The sequence below is a fragment of the Colius striatus genome, chromosome Z (genome assembly GCF_028858725.1).
Source record: "Colius striatus isolate bColStr4 chromosome Z, bColStr4.1.hap1, whole genome shotgun sequence".
Classification (NCBI taxonomy): Eukaryota; Metazoa; Chordata; class Aves; order Coliiformes; family Coliidae; genus Colius; species Colius striatus.
The window spans coordinates 4,928,951-4,950,994 of NC_084790.1; the positions used below are offsets into that span (position 1 = coordinate 4,928,951).

The 22,044-nt window shown below is 60.4% G+C and overlaps 2 protein-coding genes across 6 annotated transcripts; both read left to right on the forward strand.

Moving 5' to 3' along the window:
- Positions 1-1,580: 1,580 nt before the first annotated feature.
- On the forward strand, positions 1,581-15,662 carry LOC133628867 (transcription factor Sp2-like). Of its 5 annotated transcripts, none has more exons than XM_062018745.1 (8): positions 1,581-1,687; positions 3,564-3,732; positions 6,962-7,040; positions 8,376-9,323; positions 10,169-10,469; positions 12,934-13,108; positions 13,190-13,383; positions 14,671-15,662. In XM_062018745.1, the coding sequence occupies exons 3-8, from the start codon at positions 6,978-6,980 to the stop codon at positions 14,769-14,771; spliced, it is 1,782 nt and encodes a 593-aa protein (XP_061874729.1). In that variant the 5' UTR covers positions 1,581-1,687; positions 3,564-3,732; positions 6,962-6,977; the 3' UTR covers positions 14,772-15,662. The 5 variants fall into 5 exon arrangements, with proteins under 5 accessions (XP_061874729.1, XP_061874732.1, XP_061874730.1 ...); XM_062018746.1 differs by lacking the exon at positions 1,581-1,687 and adding an exon at positions 1,841-1,933; XM_062018747.1 differs by lacking the exon at positions 1,581-1,687 and adding an exon at positions 1,979-2,030.
- A 1,905-nt stretch (positions 15,663-17,567) lies between these two features.
- PNPO (pyridoxamine 5'-phosphate oxidase) lies at positions 17,568-21,657 on the forward strand. Its single transcript, XM_062018150.1, has 7 exons — positions 17,568-17,653; positions 19,807-19,931; positions 20,017-20,116; positions 20,289-20,342; positions 20,607-20,735; positions 20,828-20,898; positions 20,974-21,657. The coding sequence occupies exons 1-7, from the start codon at positions 17,609-17,611 to the stop codon at positions 21,137-21,139; spliced, it is 690 nt and encodes a 229-aa protein (XP_061874134.1). The 5' UTR covers positions 17,568-17,608; the 3' UTR covers positions 21,140-21,657.
- Positions 21,658-22,044: the final 387 nt, after the last annotated feature.

Consider the following 22,044-nt stretch of genomic DNA (forward strand, 5'->3'; position numbering starts at 1 on the left):
GCGGCCGTGGGCGGCCCCCACCCAGAGCACCCCGCCGGGCACCCAGCCCCAACCCTCCCCTTCCACCTGCCGCGCCGGGGCTGGGGCTGGCGGCTGCTTTGCCCCGCAGCGGGATGAGCCAACCAGGCACGGGGGCTGCTCCGTCCACCCCAGCACGGTCCTTGCACCTCGAGATGTGCCGCCGGGACCCCCAGGTGAGGTGGTGGGGGGCCGGGGGCCGAGGCGCGGGTCGGAGGCGCCGGTGCCAGGCAGTGAGTAAGCAGGAGCATGAGGAGGGGAGGTAATTAAAAGGGAGGCACTCGCCACAGCAAGTTCCCACAAATGAAGGCCCCGGGGCCATAGACACTGCACAACAAAGCACCGAGCAATTATTTGGCTCCAGTGGGAGGTGCTGGTCCCGTGGGGGCTGGAGCCAGCTGGGCACCCCGGGGCCTGGCAGGGCTGGCACGGGGAGGAGGGGGCGGTTCGCGGGGTGTGAGCCACGGGGACCCCCTCTCATGAGTGGTGGTGGTGGGGTAGTGGGTGGTCCTGGAGGTGGGATTGTGGGGAGTTCGGGGTGGGGATATGCGGGTCCCTGACCCCTGCATGGGAACTGCGCAGCCCAGCACCCTGACTCCCCCCTGCAGCAGCTCGGGACCCCAAGCCCCTCCACCATCCCAATTCTTGGAGGGACATGGGCACCCCGACCCCTTCCAGCCCCCCCCCCACCTTCGGGGAGGGACGGACGGGGTCCTTCACAAGCGGTGGGGCCGGCTGCCACTAGGCTTAGGGTCCCATCGCTCCCTGCTTTTGCCCCCCACTGGCCGCCCCCCGGTGAGCCGTGACCCGAGGGGACGGTGACGGGCGTCCCGGCAGCCTGCGGGGCCGGGGAGGTGGGGGACACGCTCCGACAGACTCGGCTTCCCCATCGGCGCCGGAGGAGGGGAGCGGACGGGAGGCCCGGCCTGGGCTCAACCGCGGGGCCACGGCAGGCCCTGACCCTGCGCCGGGTTTGGGGGGGTCGCAGGGGAGAGTCTCGGCCCCCGGGGCACCCGCGCGGCGCCGGCGGGGTCCCGGGAGCGGCGGGGAAGGGCTGCAGGGGACACACGGTCCCCTGGGGATACCCGGGACTCCCCGGCGCCGCGGGGACCCCGCTGCCGTCATGGCACCGGCCCCCACCCCACACAGAGCGCGGCCAATCGCAAGGCGAGCTCGTCTGCCTCGCGTCTCCCATTGTCTACGCAGCCCGTCAATCAAGCCGCCTGCGACCAATCAAGCGGAGCATCTCGGTTGGCTCCCGCCCACTTGGCGGTCCCCCTCCTCCCCCGCCAGGAGTGTTGTCAATCAGTCACAGGACTTTGACAGGCTGGTCCCGCTCCCATTGGCCAGCGGCCCTGTCATTCACAGATCTGCCCTCTGATTGGGTCTCCGCTTCCGTCCGTCACCGTGGATGTCCGCGCCCATTGGCGGAGGTGTCACTCCATCACGGGTCCTATTGCTCGGCGGCGCTGCCCATCAAGCGGTAAAGCCGCGACGGATTGGCCAGCCATTTGCATCTCGCCGCCTGTTGGCCAGAGCACCAGGAAGCCGGGTGGGGATTGGCCGAGAGGCTGCCGAGAGGCGGGTCACCTAGGGCGGTGCCCGGGTAGCCCCGGAGGAGGAAGATGGCGCCGTGAGGTGGTCGGAGCCGCCGTCGCCGCTCGGGCCGGTCTGTGCGGGCCGCGGCGGGGGCGGGCCGCGGGGGCGGGCTGCGGCGGCGCGGGGCGCGGCGGCGGCGCCGGGCCCGGAAGGGGCGTGCGGCCTCTGCGGCCCGCCCTCGCCCAGCGCCGGGCGGGCGGGCGGCGCTTCCGGCGCCGGGGCCCGGTCGGGGGCGGGCTCGGCGCCTCGGCCCGCCTCCCCGGGGACCGCCGCCGCCGCCGGGAGGGGCTACCCCGGGGCCGGGGGGAGTGCCCCGGTACGTGGCAGAGTGGGGGGGGTGTCCCCCGGGGCCGGCTGAAGTGTATCCGTGCGGGGCGGCCCGGCCCCGGCAGCGCAGAGGGTTGGGGGTACCCGTGGTGAGGGGCCCGGGCGGAGGGGAGCGGGCGCGGGAGGTGCCCGGGCCTGGGAAGCTCCCCTGCGGTGACGGGGCGCGTTGCCCCGTGCGGGCCGGGGGCAGCGGTTGGGGGCTGGGGCGGGAAGTGCCGCAGTTGCTGGGGAGGGACGCAGGGGGCTGCGGGATGTTTGGGGACGGAGAACGTTCCGGCCCTTTCCCATTCCTGTCGCTGGGATGTAGGGAGGGGTTGGGGCTCGTTCCCCTCGGGCAGCGGCTGTACGGGGGCCGCAGGACAGGGCCGGGCGCCGGGAGCCGTCCCGGGGCTGCGGGTGCAGAGGGAAGGGCAGGAGCGCGGCGGCTCTCGCTGCTTGTCGGGGACGCGCAGTGCAACTGGAGTTGGGTCCCTCGGGGGGAGGCAGGTTAATGCCACTGGGAGTTTGCAGCCAGCTGGGTCTGTCGTCATGCTGGAGGAGGCTGCCCCGCCACCCGCTTGCTGCCTCAAAACGTCTATTTCCTTCTGCGGGGAGTTGCTTCCTCCTCTCCAGGGCTGGCCCTTCCGTGGAGTTCCCGTGCAGCTGTCCTAGCTCCCTTTAGTTCAGCTGCTCCTCCTCTTACTCCTCCTTAAACGCAGCCAAGGCGCCACGGAATTTACTCCTCCTCCCACCCCCTGCATCGGGGAAGGAGAAAAGAAACTGATGTTGGCAAGTGTCAGTCACAGGCACCTATGAGCCGGACCAAGACTTTAACCACCACCAACAGAGATCTGAGGCAGTTTATTCTAAGACGTTGCTTGATTTCCTGCTGCTAATATGTAAATCCACAGGTGGTTTTGCTCCTTTGAGCCCAGCTTTGAGTTCATGGCCGTGACAAATAGGACTGTGACCATCGGGTGGGGTTTTTTTCCCCCTTATGACTGTGCTTTGCGTGGTAATCCTGAGCAGTTTAATGCAGTTGCCAAGGTCTTTCTTGGATTTTAGGGGCCTGTGGTTCACCTTCATGCTCAGGGTGCTAATTACATCAGTGATAACTCGGGTCATGTCTGTCCAGTGGTGAAAGTTAGGATCATGTTCACACCCCCCCACACTCCCCCTCAAAGGTGCCAGGTGAATGGGAAGGGTGTTTTGGGGTTTTATCTTCCTAGGCGATGGTGTGTGGCCTGTCTGTGAATCGGTGTGAGATTTTTCTCTCTCAGAGGAGGCTGTGAGAAGGCAACAAGGGTGTTGTGGTGATAGGGCTTGAAATCGTGCTCGGAAATAGACGCAGCTTTTGCAGACCGCCCCTCACCCAGCCCAGAGAGGGAGTTTTGTAGCTGCTTAGATGTGCCTGAGCTGCAGGACGGGGTGTTGGTTGTGGCAGAGGGGCTTGACAGGAACTTTCTGAGCAGTGTTTGCCTCTGTCTCAGACTCACCCGGAAGCCTGCAGAGAATTCCCTAACAGCTCCCCGATGAGACGGGGCTTGTCCTGGCTTCGGAATAGGGGTATATGTGTGTGTGGGGAAAAAAAAGAGAAACCAAAACCACAACCCATCTCTCCCCCTTTATATCTCTTATAGAATAATGAAGATAATGGCACAGTTTCCAAAGTAAATAAAATTCTTGTGAGCAGCGAAGGAGCAGCCTCTGAGCAAAACCTACCAATCGTGCTGGTGCCAGCGGGTGCCGCCGGCTGCGAGCGGGCGCTTCCTCCGCCTGGACATGGGGCCTCAGGGGCTGGCGCGGTTGGTAAGTTTTCTCTTCCTATAGCTCCGTCGCTCGAGTCCCGTTGCCCTTTGGGGTTTGGGTTGGTTTTCTTGTGGTTGTGTTGTGTTTTTCTTTTAGGGCTCCTCGAAGGAAGTATCCAGATGGTTGGTCACGGGGCACTGGGTCCGTGTGTCGGGAGCGAGTCCCGGTTGTGGTTGTTGGAGGAATGTGATAAAGGAAATGGTTCCCCCAGACAGAAAGCACTGGATTTTAGGGTGCTTTGCCCTGTTTACAGGGGTGAAGGCAGGCAAGGGGTGCGGAGTCTGCTGTTTCCAGTCTGTAGGGAGATGGTTTCTGTACCAAACTGTGCTTGTGACAAGCGGAGGAAGAGGAGGTGGCTGTAAAAGGGGTGTCATGAATCAGTGCTCTTTAATTGCCTTAAGAGAGGAGTCCTCTTTCTTTGAGGCTTGGCTGGGGCTTTCCAGGGGAGCAAACTGGACCCAAAGGCCTCAGCAAGTTCTTTGTGAGGCATGGATAAGTGCATAAGGCAGAGCAGGCGGCGTGTGTCTGTGAGAGGGGACTGGAGGGCAGCTCTGGATCCCTCGGGGCAGGTCCAGAAAGGCCCCGTATAGGGAGGTGGGTGGAGGGTGAAGCTTTGTTACCTGCCTGGTTTCACTGAGCTGTGAGGTTTGTACCACGTTACACCCTCGGGGTGTGAAACCATCGCTGCCAGACTCGGACGTAAACAGTGCAAAACGTGCCAGGGATTTACAGCGTGATGACAGTGCCGGGCTTCTCCCCTCATATCCTCATCTACTTGCCTGGACTGATGGGATCTCTCCTGGTACATGTCTTTCTGCCTAGCTCAGCCTCGCTCCTATTTGCAGCCAGGGCTGTTAATCCTCTGCGCTGCCCTACTTCTGCAGCCATACAAGCTTTCTGAAAGTGTCCCTTTTGTTGCAGGCTGGCTCGCTGCGTGCCAGTGGCTGGGGCTTTTCAGCTCTGGGAGGTTACCACAGCAAGAGGCTTTGAGGAAAAAGGGCAAGTACTTGCCATACTGTGCCATCCCAGGCACCTGGGGCTCCGGAGGGCCTGGCTCTCCTAGCAGATTGATGGGCATGGGGGCAGCAGCAGGGCTGGGAAAGCCTCAGTGGTGCCTGGAGAGGAGCTGTGGAGCCTGTGCTGGTGTGTGGGTCGAGCTGCCCACCCTCAGGCACCCAACTCCCATATGACCTGGCCCATGGCCCAAGTGCTCGGCTTCTTAGTGCTTGTCTGTGCAGTGAAAGGCTTTGTGTTCTGGGGATAAGGCATGTGTGTGGTGTGAGCAGTGTCGTGTGGGATGGCCAGGGGTGTGGGGCAGCTGAGGGGCAGCCAAGGGGTGCAGGCCAGCCAGGGGGCAGCCGAGGAGTGTGGGGCAGCCGAGGGCTTTCACCTGAGCTTTGAGACAGGGGCTAAGCCCACCTCAGCTACTGCAGGGCTCTTACCAGCCATAAGATGTGACAACTGACAGCAGCACATGCACTTCCTGCGCCTCCTGATGGTTTCAAAATCAAAGAATCCCGTCATTTTCCCCCTGTGGATGTGCCTTTTGCCTGTCTGTTCCACGGATGCTGCTCCAAGTAAGGCCAAGTTCACCCTCTCTGAGGTCAGGTGCTGGCCTGGTGCCCCTCAGCTTTGCCTGGTGGCTCTTGCCCCTGTTGCGAGCGCTGCTGCTGAGCCTTCACAGTGATGGGCTGCAGAGTGTGGTGTTTTTTCCATTTGAAACAAACTCCATATCTGCTTTCCCCACCTGGGGAGTCCCTTGTCCTGCCCCAGGTCTCCCACAGCTCTTGGGGACAGTATGGAGGGGTTCCACTGTGGCTCTGTCTCTGCCAGACCTTCACCTCACCTACCCAGAGCCAGAGACCTGCCCTCTGCTGCAGTCTTGGGACGGGCTCCCTGGAAGTAGCAAAAAGCAACCTCACTGTCCTTACGTGGCCATTAATGCTGGGCTGGTATGATGAGTTATAAACCATCTGGGACGTCATATCTTCATCATGCTACTCATCCTCTGCCAGTGCTGCCCGTGGCTTCTGCCACCCAAGCGTCTGTAAATGCCAAAGCCCCCTTTTAGAGACCTCTATTCCCTATTCCTCAGCCAGCTGCAGTTCTTGGTCTGTAATTCCCAGGACATTGTCAGCAGAGGTGATAAAGAGCATTCAAGCTCGGATAAGCTCTCCCTGACACCTTATCTAGGCAAACCTTATCCAAGTATTGAGCTGTAGATGGACTATGGGTGGGGGTGACTGAGGAGTTTGGCAAAGGGAATGTTGAGGGTGAAATGTGTTTCTAGTCCAGAAAAAAAAGCTGTAGCGAACTGTGAGGATTTAGGGGTCTTTTTCCCTGGCTTCACTGTCTGAAACATTCAAAGAGAAACTCTTGCAGCTGCCCAGGTGGCAAGAGCTGCCTCAGCCTCAGGGTGGCAGAAGCCATGAGCATCAGAGATTGTGAATTTACCCCTCCCTGAGGGAAGCATCAAGAGAGGATGGCAGCAAAACCCACTCAATCCCACGCCATCAGAGGATCTCTGGCTGTTCACCCCGTGCCTTCCCCGCCCTCCTGTGTCCTCCACCCCTCTCCTCTCCCTGGTGCCCAGCCCGCAGGGGTGGGCTCCCTCCCCAGCTCCTGCTGCCAGCCAGCGCTGCCAGCTTTTTCATTGCCCAAAGTGTTCTTTTTCATTTATGTAGTAACTTACAGACACTCAGACACTGACAATGTACCAAAATAACTGAAACAATATTTTTCCAGCCTTCATAAAACATGATTTTGTACCAAAACTCTTGATTTTTTGGATTCCCAGTCAGAAAAACAAGCAGTCTGGGAACTGAGGAGTGGTTGTCTCACTGGCCATGCCTGCCTCTGTTTTGAAGCTGGGGAGAGGCTTGGCAGGGTAGCAGAGGTCTGTCAGCCCCGGGGGAAGCCTGGCAGGGCAGTGCGGGTCTGTCAGCCCTGGGGGTGCAGTGCCTGTGGGTTTGGGCAGTGCTGGGATGAAGGCAGAGGAGTACATACACTGTAATCAGCGTTTTCCTTTGGGGACAAGCATGGGTCAATGGAAAAGAAGGGAGAAGATGATGAGATGGTGAGGTTTCTCTTTGTACGGCCTCACCCTCCCCGCCGTGAAGGGAGGGGCGTTGTGACATTTTGGGAGACACTGGGAGAGTCCCTCGAGGAGCTACACTCTCAGCTTTTGCTCCTGGTCTCATTCCTCCCTCTCTCTGCTTTCTCCTCGCAGATCAGGACACAGCAGCATGGCCGCAACCGCTGCCGTCAGCCCCAGCGAGTACCTGCAGCCAGCTGCCTCCAGCGCCCAGGTGAGCGCGGGGCACCGGACGGCTCCGGCTCGCCGCTCCCCTCCGGGGAGGGACGGTCCCGCAGCCCCACCGGCCCCTCCTCCTCCGCCACAGCGTCGGGAGGAGGGCTGGGCACAGGCTGTTACCAGCGCCGACCACAACCCTTCCTCGGTGCTGTTTCACCTCTCCCGCGGTGTGTTTTGTCAGGACCCCTTGAATCACGTTGGCAGACCATGTAACAAGGTGGTCTTGCAATTAAAACAGCCCATGATGCTCCGGTGTGTTTGTAGTGGGGTTAGATAGCAGCAGACTTGTAAGTGCTTTAGAACTTTACAGGACCTGTAAGAAGGTAGGCAGAGGATTGAAAGGGAGTTTGCCGTCCTGGTGTGATGAGGGTGAGCTGTAGGAACACGGAACACGGTGATTAAGCAGTTCCCGTAATAAGGGCTGGCTCATTGAGAGTTGGGCAGAGAGGAACCTCATGAGGTTCAACAAGGACAAGTGCAGAGTCCTGCACCTGGGAAGGAACAACCCCACGCAGCAGGACAGGCTGGGGGTTGAACTGCTGAAGAGCAGCTCTGCCGAGAGAGACCTGGGAGTCCTGTTTGATAATAAGCTAAATATGAGACAGCAATGTGCCCTCATGGGCAAGAAGGCCAATGGCTTCCTCGGGGGCATCAAGAAGAGTGTGGCCAGCAGGTCAAGGGAGGTTCTGCTCCCTCTCTACTCTGCCCTGGTGAGGCCTCATCTGGAGTCCTGTGTCCAGTTCTGGGCTCCCCAGCTCAAGAGGGACAGGGAACTGCTGGAGAAAGGCCATTGCAGGGCCACCAAGATGATCAGGGGACTGGAGCATCTTTCATACGAGGAAAGGCTGCGGGAACTGGGGCTGTTCAGTCTGGAGAAGAGGAGACTGAGGGGAGATCTTATTAACATTTATAAATGTCTAGGTGTCAGGAGGTTGGGACATCCCTTTTTTCTATAGTAGCCAGCAACAGGAAAATGGGATGAAGCTGGAACACAAAAAGTTCCACTTAAATATAAGAAAAACTTATTTCACTGTTCAGGTGAGGGAGCCCTGGCACAGGCTGTCCAGGGTTGTGGAGGCTCCTTCCTTGGAGGTCTTCAAGACCTTCCTGGACATGTTCCTATGCAACCTGATCTAGGTGAACCTGCTTCTGCAGTGGGGGTGGACTAGATGATCTCTAAAGGTCCCTTCCAACCCCTACCATTCTGTGATTCTGTGATTGGTGTGGACTGGGTTGCTTTCAGTAGCCTGTGCCCTTTGCTGACTCGAGCTCCAGGTGTTGGGCACAAGCCACTGTCTCTGACTTGCCCATCTCCTCCCTGGCTCCCCAGGACTCCCAGCCGTCTCCTCTGGCCCTCCTCGCAGCGACATGTAGCAAAATCGGTCCCCCTGCAGTGGAAGCCGCTGTGACTCCTCCTGCCCCTCCTCAGCCAACGCCTCGCAAGCTCGTCCCCATCAAACCCGCTCCTGTCCCTCTGGGCTCCAGCAAGAACAGCTTTGGGATCGTGCCGTCGAAAGGGAACCTCTTCCAGATCCAGGGCTCACAGGTTGGCGCCTCCTACCCAGGGGGGCAGCTGGTTTTTGCCATCCAGAACCCAACTGTCATCAACAAAGGCACCCGCTCCTCCGCCAGCATCCAGTACCAGGCGGTGCCCCAGCTCCAGGGCACTGCAGGGCAGACCATCCAGGTCCAGCCCAACCTCACCAACCAGATCCAGATTATTCCTGGCACAAATCAAGCCATCCTCACTCCTTCCTCTTCCTCTCACAAGCCCGTGCCCATCAAACCGGCTCCAGTGCTCAAGACAGAAGGTTCCCTGGTGCAGGGCACAAGCGGCGTGGTCAAGTTGGCCGGTGGCAACAACGTGACTCTTACCCTGCCTGTGAACAACCTGGTGACCGAGCCGGGCTCTCAGGCTCAGCTCCCCACCGAGAGCCCCACGAAGCCCATCAAAAAGCCTCGGAAGAAAAGCCTGTCCCCAGCCCAGCCGGCAGCTGTGGCCGTGGCCGAGCAGGTGGAGACGGTGTTAATAGAGACGATGGCGGAGAACATCATCCAGGCGGGCAACAACCTGCTGATCGTGCAGAGCCCGGGCTCGGGCCAGCCAGCTGTGGTGCAGCAGGTGCAGGTGGTGCAGCCCAAGCAGGAGCCGCAGGTGGTGCAGATCCCACAGCAGGCCCTGCGCGTGGTCCAGGCCGCCTCCGCCACCCTCCCTACCGTCCCCCAGAAACCCTCCCAGAACTTCCAGATCCAGACCACTGAACCCACTCCTACCCAGGTACTGGCTCCTGCGTCCTCGAGCCCTGGGGCTTCTCTGAGCCCTTCACTTTTTCAGGCTTTCAAAAGCTGAAGGGTTTGGGAGCCGCCAGACATTCCCAACTTGGCGTCCAGTTTAGGCACCACTTGTGTGGATTTTAGGAGGAACTTTTTCCCTGAGAAGGGTGTGAGCCCCTGTGCCAGGCTGCCCAGGGAGGTGAGGGAGTCCCCAGCCCTGGAGGGATCCCAAAGCCGTGGAGCTGAGGCGCTGAGGGCTGTGAGTTAGTGGTGGGCTGGGCAGAGTGAGGGCAGAGACTGGACTCCACGAGCTGGAAAGTCTTTTCCATTCTATGATTCTCTGATGCCTGGGAAAGGTTGGGAACACAGCAGTTCCCTCCCCAGGGTGTATGAAATCTCCCTTGCTGCCCACCAGCTCTCACAAGACCTGTAGGAATGCTGTGTCCCAGCTGTGTTACCAGCAGGGTCAGGAGCAGCTAGCCTGCTCAGAAGCTGTCAGGAGATGGAGGGAGGTTGGAGACGAATGTCACAGCCCTTGGGACTGGAGACAAGTGTCACAGCCCTTGGGACTGTGCCTTTGGGAACCAGGGACAGAGCAGCCCTTTGCTGCCATGCAAGGCAAGGACCTTTCTTCAGGAGGCACACAAAGGGCCTTCAGATGCCTGGGCAACTCCTACTGCTCTTTGACTTGTGGCAGGCTTGGATTCCTGACTTGTATGGGGAGGGCAACCATCTACTCCAGGGCCACGTTGGGAGGGTGACCATTGCCCCAGGGTTGTGTGAGGAGGGTGGGAGAGGGGCCTGCCTGGCGCCAGCAGCTGCTCTCATTCCTCTCCTGTCCTCCCTCAGGTTTACATCAAAACGCCATCGGGTGAGCTGCAGACACTGCTGCTCCAGGAAGGCTCAGCCATGACAGTGGCTCCGTCTGGGACCTCTTGCAGCAGCCCCGTGTTCCGCAGCTCCAGCACAGGGACCAGCAGCAAGAAACTGGCCACGCGGAAGGAACGTCCCCTGCCCAAGATTGCCCCGGCTGGAGGCATCATCAGCCTGAACACGGCGCAGCTGGCGGCTGCGGCACAGGCCATGCAGACCATCAACATCAACGGCGTGCAGGTCCAGGGCGTGCCCGTCACCATCACCAACAGTGGAGGTGGGCAGAGGGAAGGAGGGAGGGAGGGAGGGAGGCAGGGCGGGACAAAGGCAGCTCCCTCACCCCGAGCTGCAGCTTTGCAGATGTGGCGGTGTTGTAGACAGATCCCTCAGGCCCTGAGGCTGAATGTTGAATGAGGAACAAGCCCCTGTACCAGGACAGGCTGGAGGTTCAGCTGCTGGAGAGCAGCTCTGTGGAGAGAGACCTGGGAGTGCTGGTTGGTAATAAAGTAAACATGAGCCACGTGCCGTCGTGGGCAAGAAGCCGATGGCATCCTGGGACTATTAAGAGAGTGTGGGCAGGAGGTCAAGGAAGGTTCTACTCCTGCTCTGCTCTGCCCTGGTGAGGCCTCTTCTGGAATCCTGTGTCCAATTCTGGACTCCCCACCTCAAGAGAGACAGGGAACTGTTGGAGAGAGGCCAGTGCAGGGCTTACCAAGATGATCAGGGGAGTGGAGCATCTCTGATGAGGAAAGGCTGCAGGAGCTGGGGCTAAAGGGGAGACCTCATCAACACTTACAAGTACCTAAAGAGTGGCTGTCAGGAGGTTGTGGCAACACTTTTTTTCTGTAGTGTCCAGTGATAGGACAAGGGGTAATGGACATAAGTTGGAACATAAGGAAAACCTTCTTTGCTATGAGGATGAGGGAGCCCTGGCACAGGCTGCCCGGGGACAGTGTGGAGGCTCTTTCTCTGGAGGTTTCCAAAGCCACCTGGACACGTTCCTGTGCCCCCTGATCGAGAGGAACCTGCTTTAGCAGGGAGTTGGACTGGATGAGCTCTGGAGGGCCTTTTCAACCCCCACCACTTGATGATTCTAATGTCTCCAGCTCCCCTGAGGCCTGAGCCTGTCACAGGGACTCAGTGGTGGCTCTGCCAAGTATTTCTGAGCCCATGCCGGTCACTGGGTCAGGGAGGGTTGTTACTGGGGATGGGTTGGGCCCTGTGACCAGTTGAGTGTCATTTTTTTCAGAGAGCCTGGGCCCAGGCAGGCAGAGGGATGTGATGCACCAGGGTTTTGCCTCCTGCAGCACTTCTGGGCCAGCAGCCCCTACCCCAGGGGCCAGGACACCTCCTTGCATCCACTGGGTGCAATGGCTTTGGGCTTCTAGAAGCCAAAGTGGGAGAGGCACGTTCACACAGAGGCTCTGTGGTTCCACGTCACCGTTCCCTGAGCGTGAGCCCAGTCTCTCTCCTCTACAGTGCAAGTATCTCCCCTAAGTCAAACACAGCCAGGCACGGCCCTCAGCCAGTGGCCCGTGAACCACGAACAGCCCTGGTGCACATCTGGCCCCGCATCACCAGGACAGACGTGTCCCAGCAGCCGCTCTGCCCTCCCCTCCTGCCCCACAAACCCTCCCCAGCCCAGGCCCAGGGGGCTGAGGGGAGGAAGCTGTGTCTGTCTGAGGGAAGTTTATCTGCTTTCCGATCCAGACAGATGTGCAGCCGGGCGGTAGTTTCTCTCTCGGCAGGAGCCAGCAGCAGCCCCAGCTCGCTTTTGCAGCTTGAAGCTATTCTGTCGTGCTGAACTGAACAATGTCAGCATAAAACACAGGCTGCCATCCTCGCCGGTGTTGCTTACCAGAGGGGTTTAATTGCTGCTTCGTGTGGAAATGTGGGGCCAGCCCTGAGTGCTGGGGGATGCCACAGGCAGACAGTGCTGCTGCCTGCAGTGCGGCCGTGTGGTATACCACGATGCAAAGAGTGGGCCACAAAGGGACTGCTGGCTGCTGCCTGTGAATGAAACGAGTTGAATAAGGTCTCAGCCTGGGGAAATCCTGGGTGTAGCCACGCTGACAAAGGGCTGCCCTGACTCTCAGCCTCACGCTTTCGCTGCCAGTGGCTGCGGTGGCACCTTTGCTCTGCCTGCGCTCCCTTGTCCCAGCCTTCCCTTCTTCGCTCTGCTGACAGATCCCCCTCCTTTTCCTCCTCCTCTTCCCCCTCTTCCTCCTCCTCCTCCTCTGCTGCCTCCCACACCCACTATCCCGCTTGCTGACGCTGACCCCATCTTCTTCTTTCCAGCCCTGACATGGCTGCCGGGCGCTGTGCGAGGCCCAGGCTGCTGCCTCCCCGAGCGCCCGAGCACGGAGCAGCCCTTAGGGTCCGGGGTAAGTCCCATTTTTTTGGTCAATATATTGCACGTTTTTTCAAAGTTTCTTTTTTGTTTCCTCTTTGGCCGTTTTTCCCCACCCCGAAGGGTCAAACCGAAAACTTTGAAAAACCGCACAGTATATTCAGAAAAAAGGGACTTACCGGCCCCTCGTGGGGACCAGCACGTGGTGGGGCTGGGGCCGTGCTGCATGGGGGGCTGGTGGCCTCGTGCCCTGGGCTGTCCCGGCTCCAGTCTCTGGAGGGTTTTGGTTTCGGCAGGACCCGCGTGAGGAGCATGGATGGAGGTGTTGGGCGCCATGGCCCCCCGGGAGCTGAGCCTGACCCTCCCTCCCCATCCTCCTTTCACTCCTCAGGCCAGCAGCAGCTCACAGTGCAGAATGTGTCTGGCAACAACCTGACCATCAGCGGCCTGAGCCCGACCCAGATCCAGCTCCAGATGGAACAAGCTCTGTCGGGAGAGATTCAGCCCGGGGAGAAGAGGCGGCGCATGGCGTGTACCTGCCCCAACTGCAAGGACAGCGACAAGAGGTGAGCAAGGCACTGGCCGGGGGGCAGCTCTGCAGGGCCCCCAGCCCTTCCCCATGCCTCACCCGCCCCTTTCCTCACCAGGCCGGGGGACCCAGGCAAGAAGAGGCACATCTGCCACATCCCCGAGTGCGGCAGGACCTTCCGCAAGACCTCACTGCTGCGCGCTCACGTCCGCCTGCACACGGGCGAGAGGCCGTTCGTCTGCAACTGGGTGCTCTGCGGGAAACGCTTCACACGCAGCGACGAGCTGCAGCGACACGCTCGCACGCACACAGGTCTGCGGCCCCTTCCTGCCCTGGGGCAGCCCCCGAGTGCTGGCTCAGCCTCTGCAGGGTCCTGAGCTCAGTGGTAGACAAGGGGGGATGAGCTGAGCGGAGGAATGGGGTGATCTTGGGCTGCTGTAAGTTGTCCATGTGATTTGACTGAGTTTCTGGGAGGGACTGAGGGACTTTTCAGCGGGATCTTAACCAGCTTGAGAGTTGGGCAGAGAGGAACCTCATGAAGTTCAACAAGGGTAAGGACAGAGTCCTGCATCTGGGGAGGAACAGCCTCATGCACCAGGCCAGGCTGGGGATGACCTGCTGGAGAGCAGCTGTGCAGAGAGACCTGGGAGTGCTGGGGGATAATAAACTGACCACGAGCCAGCACCGTGCCCTCGTGGGCAAGAAGCCAACAGCAGCCTGGGGGCATCAAGAAGAGTGTGAGAAGCAGATTAAGAGGTTCTTCTCCCACTCTGCCCTGGTGAGGCCTCGTCTGGAGTCCTGTGTCAGTTTTGGGCTCCCCAGCTCAAGAGAGACAGGGAACTCCCGGAGAGGGCAGTGCAGGGCCACCAAGATGATCAGGGGACTGGAACACCTCTTTGAGGAGGAAAGGCTGTGGGACCTGGGGCTGTTTAGTCTGGAGGAGAGGAGACTGCAGGGGGATCTCATTAATACTCACAAGTATTTAAAAGATGGGTGTCAAGGGGATGGGGCAGCACCTTTTTCTGTAGTGTCCAGTGACAGGACAAGGGCTGATGTACATAAGTTGGAACACAAAAAGTTCCATTTCAACGTAAGAAGAAACCCTTTCACTGCTGAGGTGAGGGAGCCCTGGCACAGGCTGCCCAGGGAGGGTGTGGAGGTTCCTTCTCTGGAGGTTTTCCAAACCCACCTGGACACGTTCCTGTGTGACCTACTCTAGGTGGGACCTGCTTTGGCAGGGGGTTTGCATAAGATGAGCTTTAGAGGTCCCTTCCAACCCCCACCCTTCTGTGATTCTGTGATTTGGGGTGGGTGTCTGGGGCTTTAGGTCCCCAGGTGGTGGTGGGGATGGAGCTGATGTGAGAAGGGATGGGGCTGAAGAGTGGACGTGGTGCAGGGGGTGCCGCTGCCACCCCGGGGAATCCCTGCTGTCCCCACTGGCTGGTTTTGGGAAGTGCAGGGACAAAAGCCAGTAGGTGAGGGTGCTGCTGGGGGAAAGAAGGTGCTGCTGGAAGGATGAAGGTGCTTTGGGGGGGGAGGGTGCTGCAGGGCTGTGGCATGCTGGGTGCCACGTCCGACCGCCGCTGCTCTTCCCCGCAGGCGACAAGCGATTCGAGTGCGCGCAGTGCCAGAAGCGCTTCATGCGGAGCGACCACCTGACGAAGCACTACAAAACCCACCTGGTCACCAAGAACTTGTAGGGCCGGGAGCTGCCCCACAGCTCCCCACCTCTGTGGCCAGGCCTCGCCGGGGCGCCGCGCCCGCACCAATCTCGCACTTGGACGTCCCCAACCGCGGAGAGGAGCCGCGGGGACGTGCGCCTGCCCTTCCTCCCACACACCGCCTCAGGCAGCCCCTGGCAAAGGGAGTGAGGGGCTGACCCTCCCGGCGGATCCCCCACCCTCCCTTTAGGTCTCCAGGGCCGTGGGGTGGCCCGTTGGTGGCCCAAAGCCCAGGAGCTGGGCACAGAGAGGCCAGCTACGGCACGAGTGGGATGGGAGAGGCTCCATAGCACATTCCTACTTTATATTTAAAGTCTATAAATAGCTATAAATATCTCTATCTCCCTTTGGAAGGTCCCTTTTTTCTATGGAGATGGTTGCCTTACGCTCCCTGCTCCCCAGCACTCTGGGTCCTGTGTGCTTCTCTTAATCTTTATTTAATTCCTCCGTAAGATGCCGCCCATCATCTCGCCCCCTTTTCCTCCCAACGTTTCTTTTCCAGTACTGGAGAGGTTTTTTGCTTCTGTTTTTCTCTCAGATGTCTCTTCTCTCCCCGTTTTTGCGTTTCTGAGTGACGTGGCGCTTTTCCTTACGAATCTTGGGAGTTCAGCCCCCTCCCCTCCCCCGTGTGCTGCTCCCTGTGTATAGTGTACATTGTATCATAGATTATATTGCTTTTGTGGTCAATACGTGTTTAACGAAAAACAAAACAAAAAAAACCACCCAAAACATACGGCTTGTTATTTTTTAAGCTTTTAAGTTAAACAAATCCACTTTATTTTTTAGCTGCAAACTGCCCCAGGTTGTTTTCTGGACGACGGTTGATGGGAGCTGTTTGTTCTTCATCTGCCTCAGGGACTGTGGGGGCACCTGCTGAATAAATCTTGTCACCAGAGGTAGATGCAGTGCCGTGTGTGCCACCCAGGGTCCTTTCTGTCCTGAGCCAGACGTGCAGCCAGAGCCAACCAGGGTGGCAAAGAGCTGGAGGGGTGAGGCTCTGTGTGGGTGGGATGGCCGCGGGGTTTACTGACAGGAATCCCAAATGTCGCTGTAAACTACCTTAGTTACAGGAAAAGTCCTGGGTTGTGGGTGGACACCAGTGGCACCACGACACCGGCATCTCCTGGCTTCACTCTGCCTGGCCCTCGACCCCACCAGCGCAGCAGGAGCCGTGGCCCTGGGCTCTCCTGCTGTGGGGCCGAGCCACTTGCTCTGCCAGGCCACTGCTGCAGCCACAGCCCCTCTGTCAGCTCAATGCCTCGATCCCACCGCCCCCAGCACGTCCTCTCGCCCTGTCTGGGAGCTCCTGGTTTGCCCCGAGGGGCCGTGGCTGTCCCGTGGGGTCTCAGCTCACTCCTTCCCCACCCTGTCCCTGGGATGTGCTGCGCTGGCTGTTATGTGACGTTCTCTGTGGGGCCTGAGCCCGGCCTCACGTCCTGAGGCACCACCATGGCTGACACAGGACAAGGAGTGGCACGAGGGACTCCGTCCCCTTGCCCCATCACAGTTCCTCCCTTGTCCCGCTGACCACAGCCACGGGCAGGTACAGGGGCTGCTCCATGCTGGTGGTGGTGTGGGCAATGGGCTGCCCTGTGCCCGAGAACCAGAGCAGTGTCTTCTGCAAGAAGTAACCAAGGAGGCAATGGCTCATGAGCTTGGGCTTGTCAGTGGGGACCTGTGAGAGCTCATCCAGCTGCGGGTGGGTGATGCAGACCCTCAAGTTGGGCACCAGCTCGAGTTCGGGCCTCCTCCTGCAGCAAGGAAGAGAGCTCTCATCTGGGTCCTGGACAGAGCCTCGGACCCCTGTGCTACCCCAAACCCCTCCATCCCTGGGCCACTTCTCCAGTACCGTGAGGCAACACTTTTGCCTGCTCAGCACTGTGCCCAGTGGTATCTCAGGAGCCTTGGTGGGACCCACAGAGCCCTGACCAGCCCCAAAGCACCTCGACAGGTGAGGCCCAGAGCAGAGTGCCATTGGGCAGCAGGTTCCCCCAGCCCTTCTCCCAGAGGCAGGTGGCGTCAGTGAGCGTGGCCAGGCTGCCAGCCCCCTCCTCGCTGCCCAAGCAGGAGAGGAAGCCTCTGGGCAGCCCTGCCAGGCGGGGGCTCTGCGGGATGTTGTCTGGGGCACAGTCCTGCTCCCTGGGGCTGTGAGTAGAGAAGGTCTGGAGCCCCCCAACCTGCAGGGACGGGAGGGTGGCTGGGCATGAGCGTCTCGCCCCCCAGCACCCCTCATCCCATCCTCACCTCCCCTCTTCCCTCTGTCCCCATTCTTCCCCATTCTGTCTCCATCTCTCCCCTGCAGCTCCCCTGCCCACTTTTCCACAAACCTCCCTCTGTATCCGCCCTCCCCGTCCCTAGTGTCCCCCCACGCCTTGCCCTCCATGTTCCCTGTCCCTAAACCTCTGTCCCCGCGTCCCCCACCCCTCCTGCCCCGCCACCTGCGTCCCCCAGACCCCAACACCCCGTCCCCACCTTTCCTGTCCCCCATGTCTCCGAGTCCCTGCCACGCTCTCCGCGTCCCCACAGTGTCCCCGCAGCCCCTGAGTCCCCATCCCGCCAGTGCCGCCGGCCCCGGCCCCGCTCGGCTCTGGGGACGCTGCACCTTTAAGAGCGTCTCCGCGTGCTTCTTCACGGCGCCGACATCACTTCCGGGTCTCCCCCGCCCCGCCCCCTTCGCCGGCTTCCATTGGCTGGCAGCGCCCCGAGCTCCTCCTCGCTATTGGCTGACGAGGGAGGGGCGGGGCCGGGCTGTACCACTCCCCGGGGCGGGGGAAGTCTGGATTCGTCTCCGCCCGCTCCCGTCGGCCGCGGCCGGGATGGACCTGGGGCCGCTGCGGAAGAGCTACCGGGGGGACGCCGAGGTGGGGACGGGGGCCTGGGGGGCGGAACGCGGATCCTGGGGACGGGGTGCCCCCCCGCCACCTGCTGCTCTCAGGACCTAGAGTGTTCCCCCCTCCCCGCACGCCATGCTGGTAGTGACCTTGGATCTGGAGTGACGCCCCCCCCATGCTGGTTGTGCCCCTGGAACTGGGGTCACCGAAGTCTAGGGGTCCCTCCTTCACTTGCTGCACCCCCAGGACAGAGCTCACCCTGAGCTGGCCGTGACCTTGAGGCTGGGGCCAGGATAGCCCCCTTACAGCACCCCCTGCCCCCAAAAGCCAGGATACCCCCCTTACAGCATCCCCATGTCCCCAAAAGCCAAGATATCCCCATTACAGCATCCCTCTGTCCCCAAAAGCCAGGATACCCCCCTTACAGCATCCCCCTGCCCCCAAAAGCCAGAGTACCACCCTTACAGCATCCCCATGTCCCCAAAAGCCAAGATATCCCCATTACAGCATCCCTCTGTCCCCAAAAGCCAGGATACCCCCCTTACAGCATCCCCCTGCCCCCAAAAGCCAGAGTACCACCCTTACAGCATCCCCATGTCCCCAAAAGCCAGGATACCCCCCTTACAGCATCCCCCTGCCCCCAAAAGCCAGAGTAACTTCCCCTTACAGCATCCCCATGTCCCCAAAAGCCAGGGTACCGCCCTTACACCATCCCCCTGCCCCCAAAAGCCAGAGTAACTTCCCCTTACAGCATCCCCCTGCCCCCAGAAGCCAGGATACCCCCCTTACAGTATCCCCATGTCCCCAAAAGCCAGGGTACCACCCTTACAGCATCCCTATGTCCCCAAAAGCCAGGGTACCCCCCTTACAGCACCCCCATGTCCCCAAAAGCCAAGATATCCCCATTACAGCATCCCTCTGTCCCCAAAAGCCAGGATACCCCCCTTACAGCATCCCCCTGCCCCCAAAAGCCAGAGTACCACCCTTACAGCATCCCCATGTCCCCAAAAGCCAAGATATCCCCATTACAGCATCCCTCTGTCCCCAAAAGCCAGGATACCCCCCTTACAGCATCCCCCTGCCCCCAAAAGCCAGAGTACCACCCTTACAGCATCCCCATGTCCCCAAAAGCCAGGATACCCCCCTTACAGCATCCCCCTGCCCCCAAAAGCCAGAGTAACTTCCCCTTACAGCATCCCCATGTCCCCAAAAGCCAGGGTACCGCCCTTACACCATCCCCCTGCCCCCAAAAGCCAGAGTAACTTCCCCTTACAGCATCCCCCTGCCCCCAGAAGCCAGGATACCCCCCTTACAGTATCCCCATGTCCCCAAAAGCCAGGGTACCACCCTTACAGCATCCCTATGTCCCCAAAAGCCAGGGTACCCCCCTTACAGCACCCCCATGTCCCCAAAAGCCAGGGTACCACCCTTACAGCATCCCCATGTCCCCAAAAGCCAGGATACCCCCCTTACAGCATCCCCCTGCCCCCAAAAGCCAGAGTAACTTCCCCTTACAGCATCCCCATGTCCCCAAAAGCCAGGGTACCGCCCTTACACCATCCCCCTGCCCCCAAAAGCCAGAGTAACTTCCCCTTACAGCATCCCCCTGCCCCCAGAAGCCAGGATACCCCCCTTACAGTATCCCCATGTCCCCAAAAGCCAGGGTACCACCCTTACAGCATCCCTATGTCCCCAAAAGCCAGGGTACCCCCCTTACAGCACCCCCATGTCCCCAAAAGCCAGGGTACCACCCTTACAGCATCCCCATGTCCCCAAAAGCCAGGGTACCTTCCCCTTACCACATCCCCCTGTCCCCAAAAGCCAAGATACCGCCATTACAGCATCCCTCTGTCCCCAAAAGCCAGGGTGTCTTCCCCTTACATCATCCCCATGTCCCCAAAAGCCAGGGTACCTTCCCCTTACAGCATCCCCATGTCCCCAAAAGCCAGGGTACCTTCCCCTTACAGCATCCCCATGTCCCCAAAAGCCAGGGTACCTTCCCCTTACAGCATCCCCATGTCCCCAAAAGCCAGAGTACCCCCCACTTAGAGCATCTCTCTGTCCCCAAAACTCAGGGTGTTCCCCCTTACAGCATCCCCATGTCCCCAGGGGCCAGGGTGCGCCCCTTCACACTATCCCCTGTGTCCCCGTGCCCCCCGTTACAGCGCCCTCCTTGTCCCCAGGCCTTCGAGGAGCAGCACTTGTCCTCCCACGACCCCATCCAGCAGTTTGGAGTCTGGTTCGAGGAAGCCGTGGGCTGCCCAGAGGTGGGGGAGGCGAATGCCATGTGCTTGGCCACCTGCACCAGGTGAGGTACCACAGCCAGGGGTTACCCCGGCCAGCAGCGAGCCGGTGGACACAGCCCTGTCACCGCCTCCGCTCTCCCACCGCAGGGACGGGAAGCCCTCGGCCCGTATGGTGCTGCTGAAGGGCTTCGGGCAGGATGGCTTCCGCTTCTTCACCAACCACGAGAGCCGTAAGGGGAAGGAGCTGGTGAGGGCTGCGGCCATGCTGGGGCTGCGGGGGCTGGGAGGGGAGATCCCCTCCAGTGCATGCAGGCAGGTCCAGCCACAGCACAGCACGGGCTCCCTGGCATTTAAACCCAGAGCTGTCCTGTACCGCTCTGCTGAGAGCTCTCTCCTGTCCCCCCCTCCCCCTGCCTCAGGACACCAACCCCTTCGCTTCACTCGTGTTTTACTGGGAGCCTCTCAACCGGCAGGTGAGTGGTGGTCCCAAGGGATGGGGGTTCAGGGGGAGCAGAGGGAGCATGGTTGGGTCCTCAGCATGGTGTCAAGTAGTGGATGCTCCCTGCCATGGCGTGGGGTGTTGGGGCTCACGCATTTGCACCACACTCGGATGGGTCCCAGCTCCTGGGGATGAGATGGGATGAGGGATGCCCGTGTTCTGGGGAGAAGAGTCGGGGTAGGGGGCGGTTCCTCACACAGGAGCAGCCCCAGAGCTGGGCGGATGGTGCCTGGCACAGGTTCGGATTGAGGGCTCGGTGAAGCGGCTGCCAGAGAAGGACTCGGAGCTGTACTTCCACTCCCGCCCCAAGAGCAGCCAGATCGGGGCTGTGGTCAGCCAGCAAAGCACCATCATTCCGGACAGGGAGGTGAGTGGTCAGCTCTGAGCCCACGGTGGGGGCCGGGAGATGGGGGGCTGCCGCGGCTGCCGTCGTCCTCAGCACCTGCCCCTGCCCCACAGTACTTACGGAAGAAGAACGCGGAGCTGGAGGAGCGCTACCGGGAGACAACGGTGCCGAAGCCAAAGTACTGGTGAGCTGGGGGGAGCTGTGGGCAGGGGGCTGCAGCTGGTGGGAGCCCCCCTAAAGCCCCGTGTTTCTGCGCCAGGGGGGGTTACATCCTGCAACCAGAGGTCGTGGAGTTCTGGCAGGGCCAAAGCAACCGCCTGCACGACCGCATCGTCTTCCGGCGCCAGCGGGACGGCTCAGCCGCCCTGGGAGAGATGACGCACCGGGGAGAGGGCGAATGGGTCTTTGAGCGCTTGGCCCCATGAGGCTGACGGCATCTCCGGCCGTGTTGGCCGCATCGGGAGCATCACCTCTGCCAAACCCTGTCATGCCCCAGGGAACAGGCCTGGCCTTGCTCTGCCCTCCCCCAGATGCATGCTGACCTCACAGGGGTGCTGGGGGGCCTCTGGTTCAGCCCCAGTGGCCCTCTTCCTCCTTTGCTTCTCCCTGGCATGGGCAGGTCCCAGAGACCCTTTGCTTCCCATCACCAGCCCATGGGGAGCCACTGCTCCTGGTGCTGCTGGCAGTTAATTAATCATGGAGGGATCAAGAAAGACCCCAATGAACCCCCTGCCCCCATCCTGCCACTTCTGCCACCACTTGTGTCTTGTGTTTGAGCCAGAACCATGCAACGTGCCCCCTCTGTGCAGTAATTTATTGAATCGTGTCACTAGTCTGTGCAAACCCATTTTTAATTGCAGGTTGAACCGTGTCACCGGTGTTGGTTGTTGGCTGCACGTGTTGCCACAGGCACACCCCATCTCCCTCCCGGGCCGTGGGACCCTGACCCTCAGCCTGCTTGTTCAGGGAGGGCTGGACTGGCACCGCTCCCCGTCCCCCACAGCTGCCTGTCCAAGCTTGGAGAAAATAAACCCCAGTGGTGCAGAGCTGTGCAGTGGGTCTGAGTTAATTTTTACCCATGCAGGTCCGGGCCGTGCTTCCTGTCAGACAAAGCTCGGTGCAGCTGGGATCCCAGTCCATGGGGTAGCAGAGGGTGCTGGCAGCCTTCGCTGCCCTGGGCCACAGCCCAGAGAAACTGAGCCCTGATAACCTTCACCCTCTCCTGGCTCCTCGTTTGCTCTCCCAGTCCCGGGCTCTCTGTGCAGGATGGTGCTGGAGGCTTTACCATGGATGGGAGTGCCCCTGGCAGGTTCCTGGCCGTGCCCTGCAG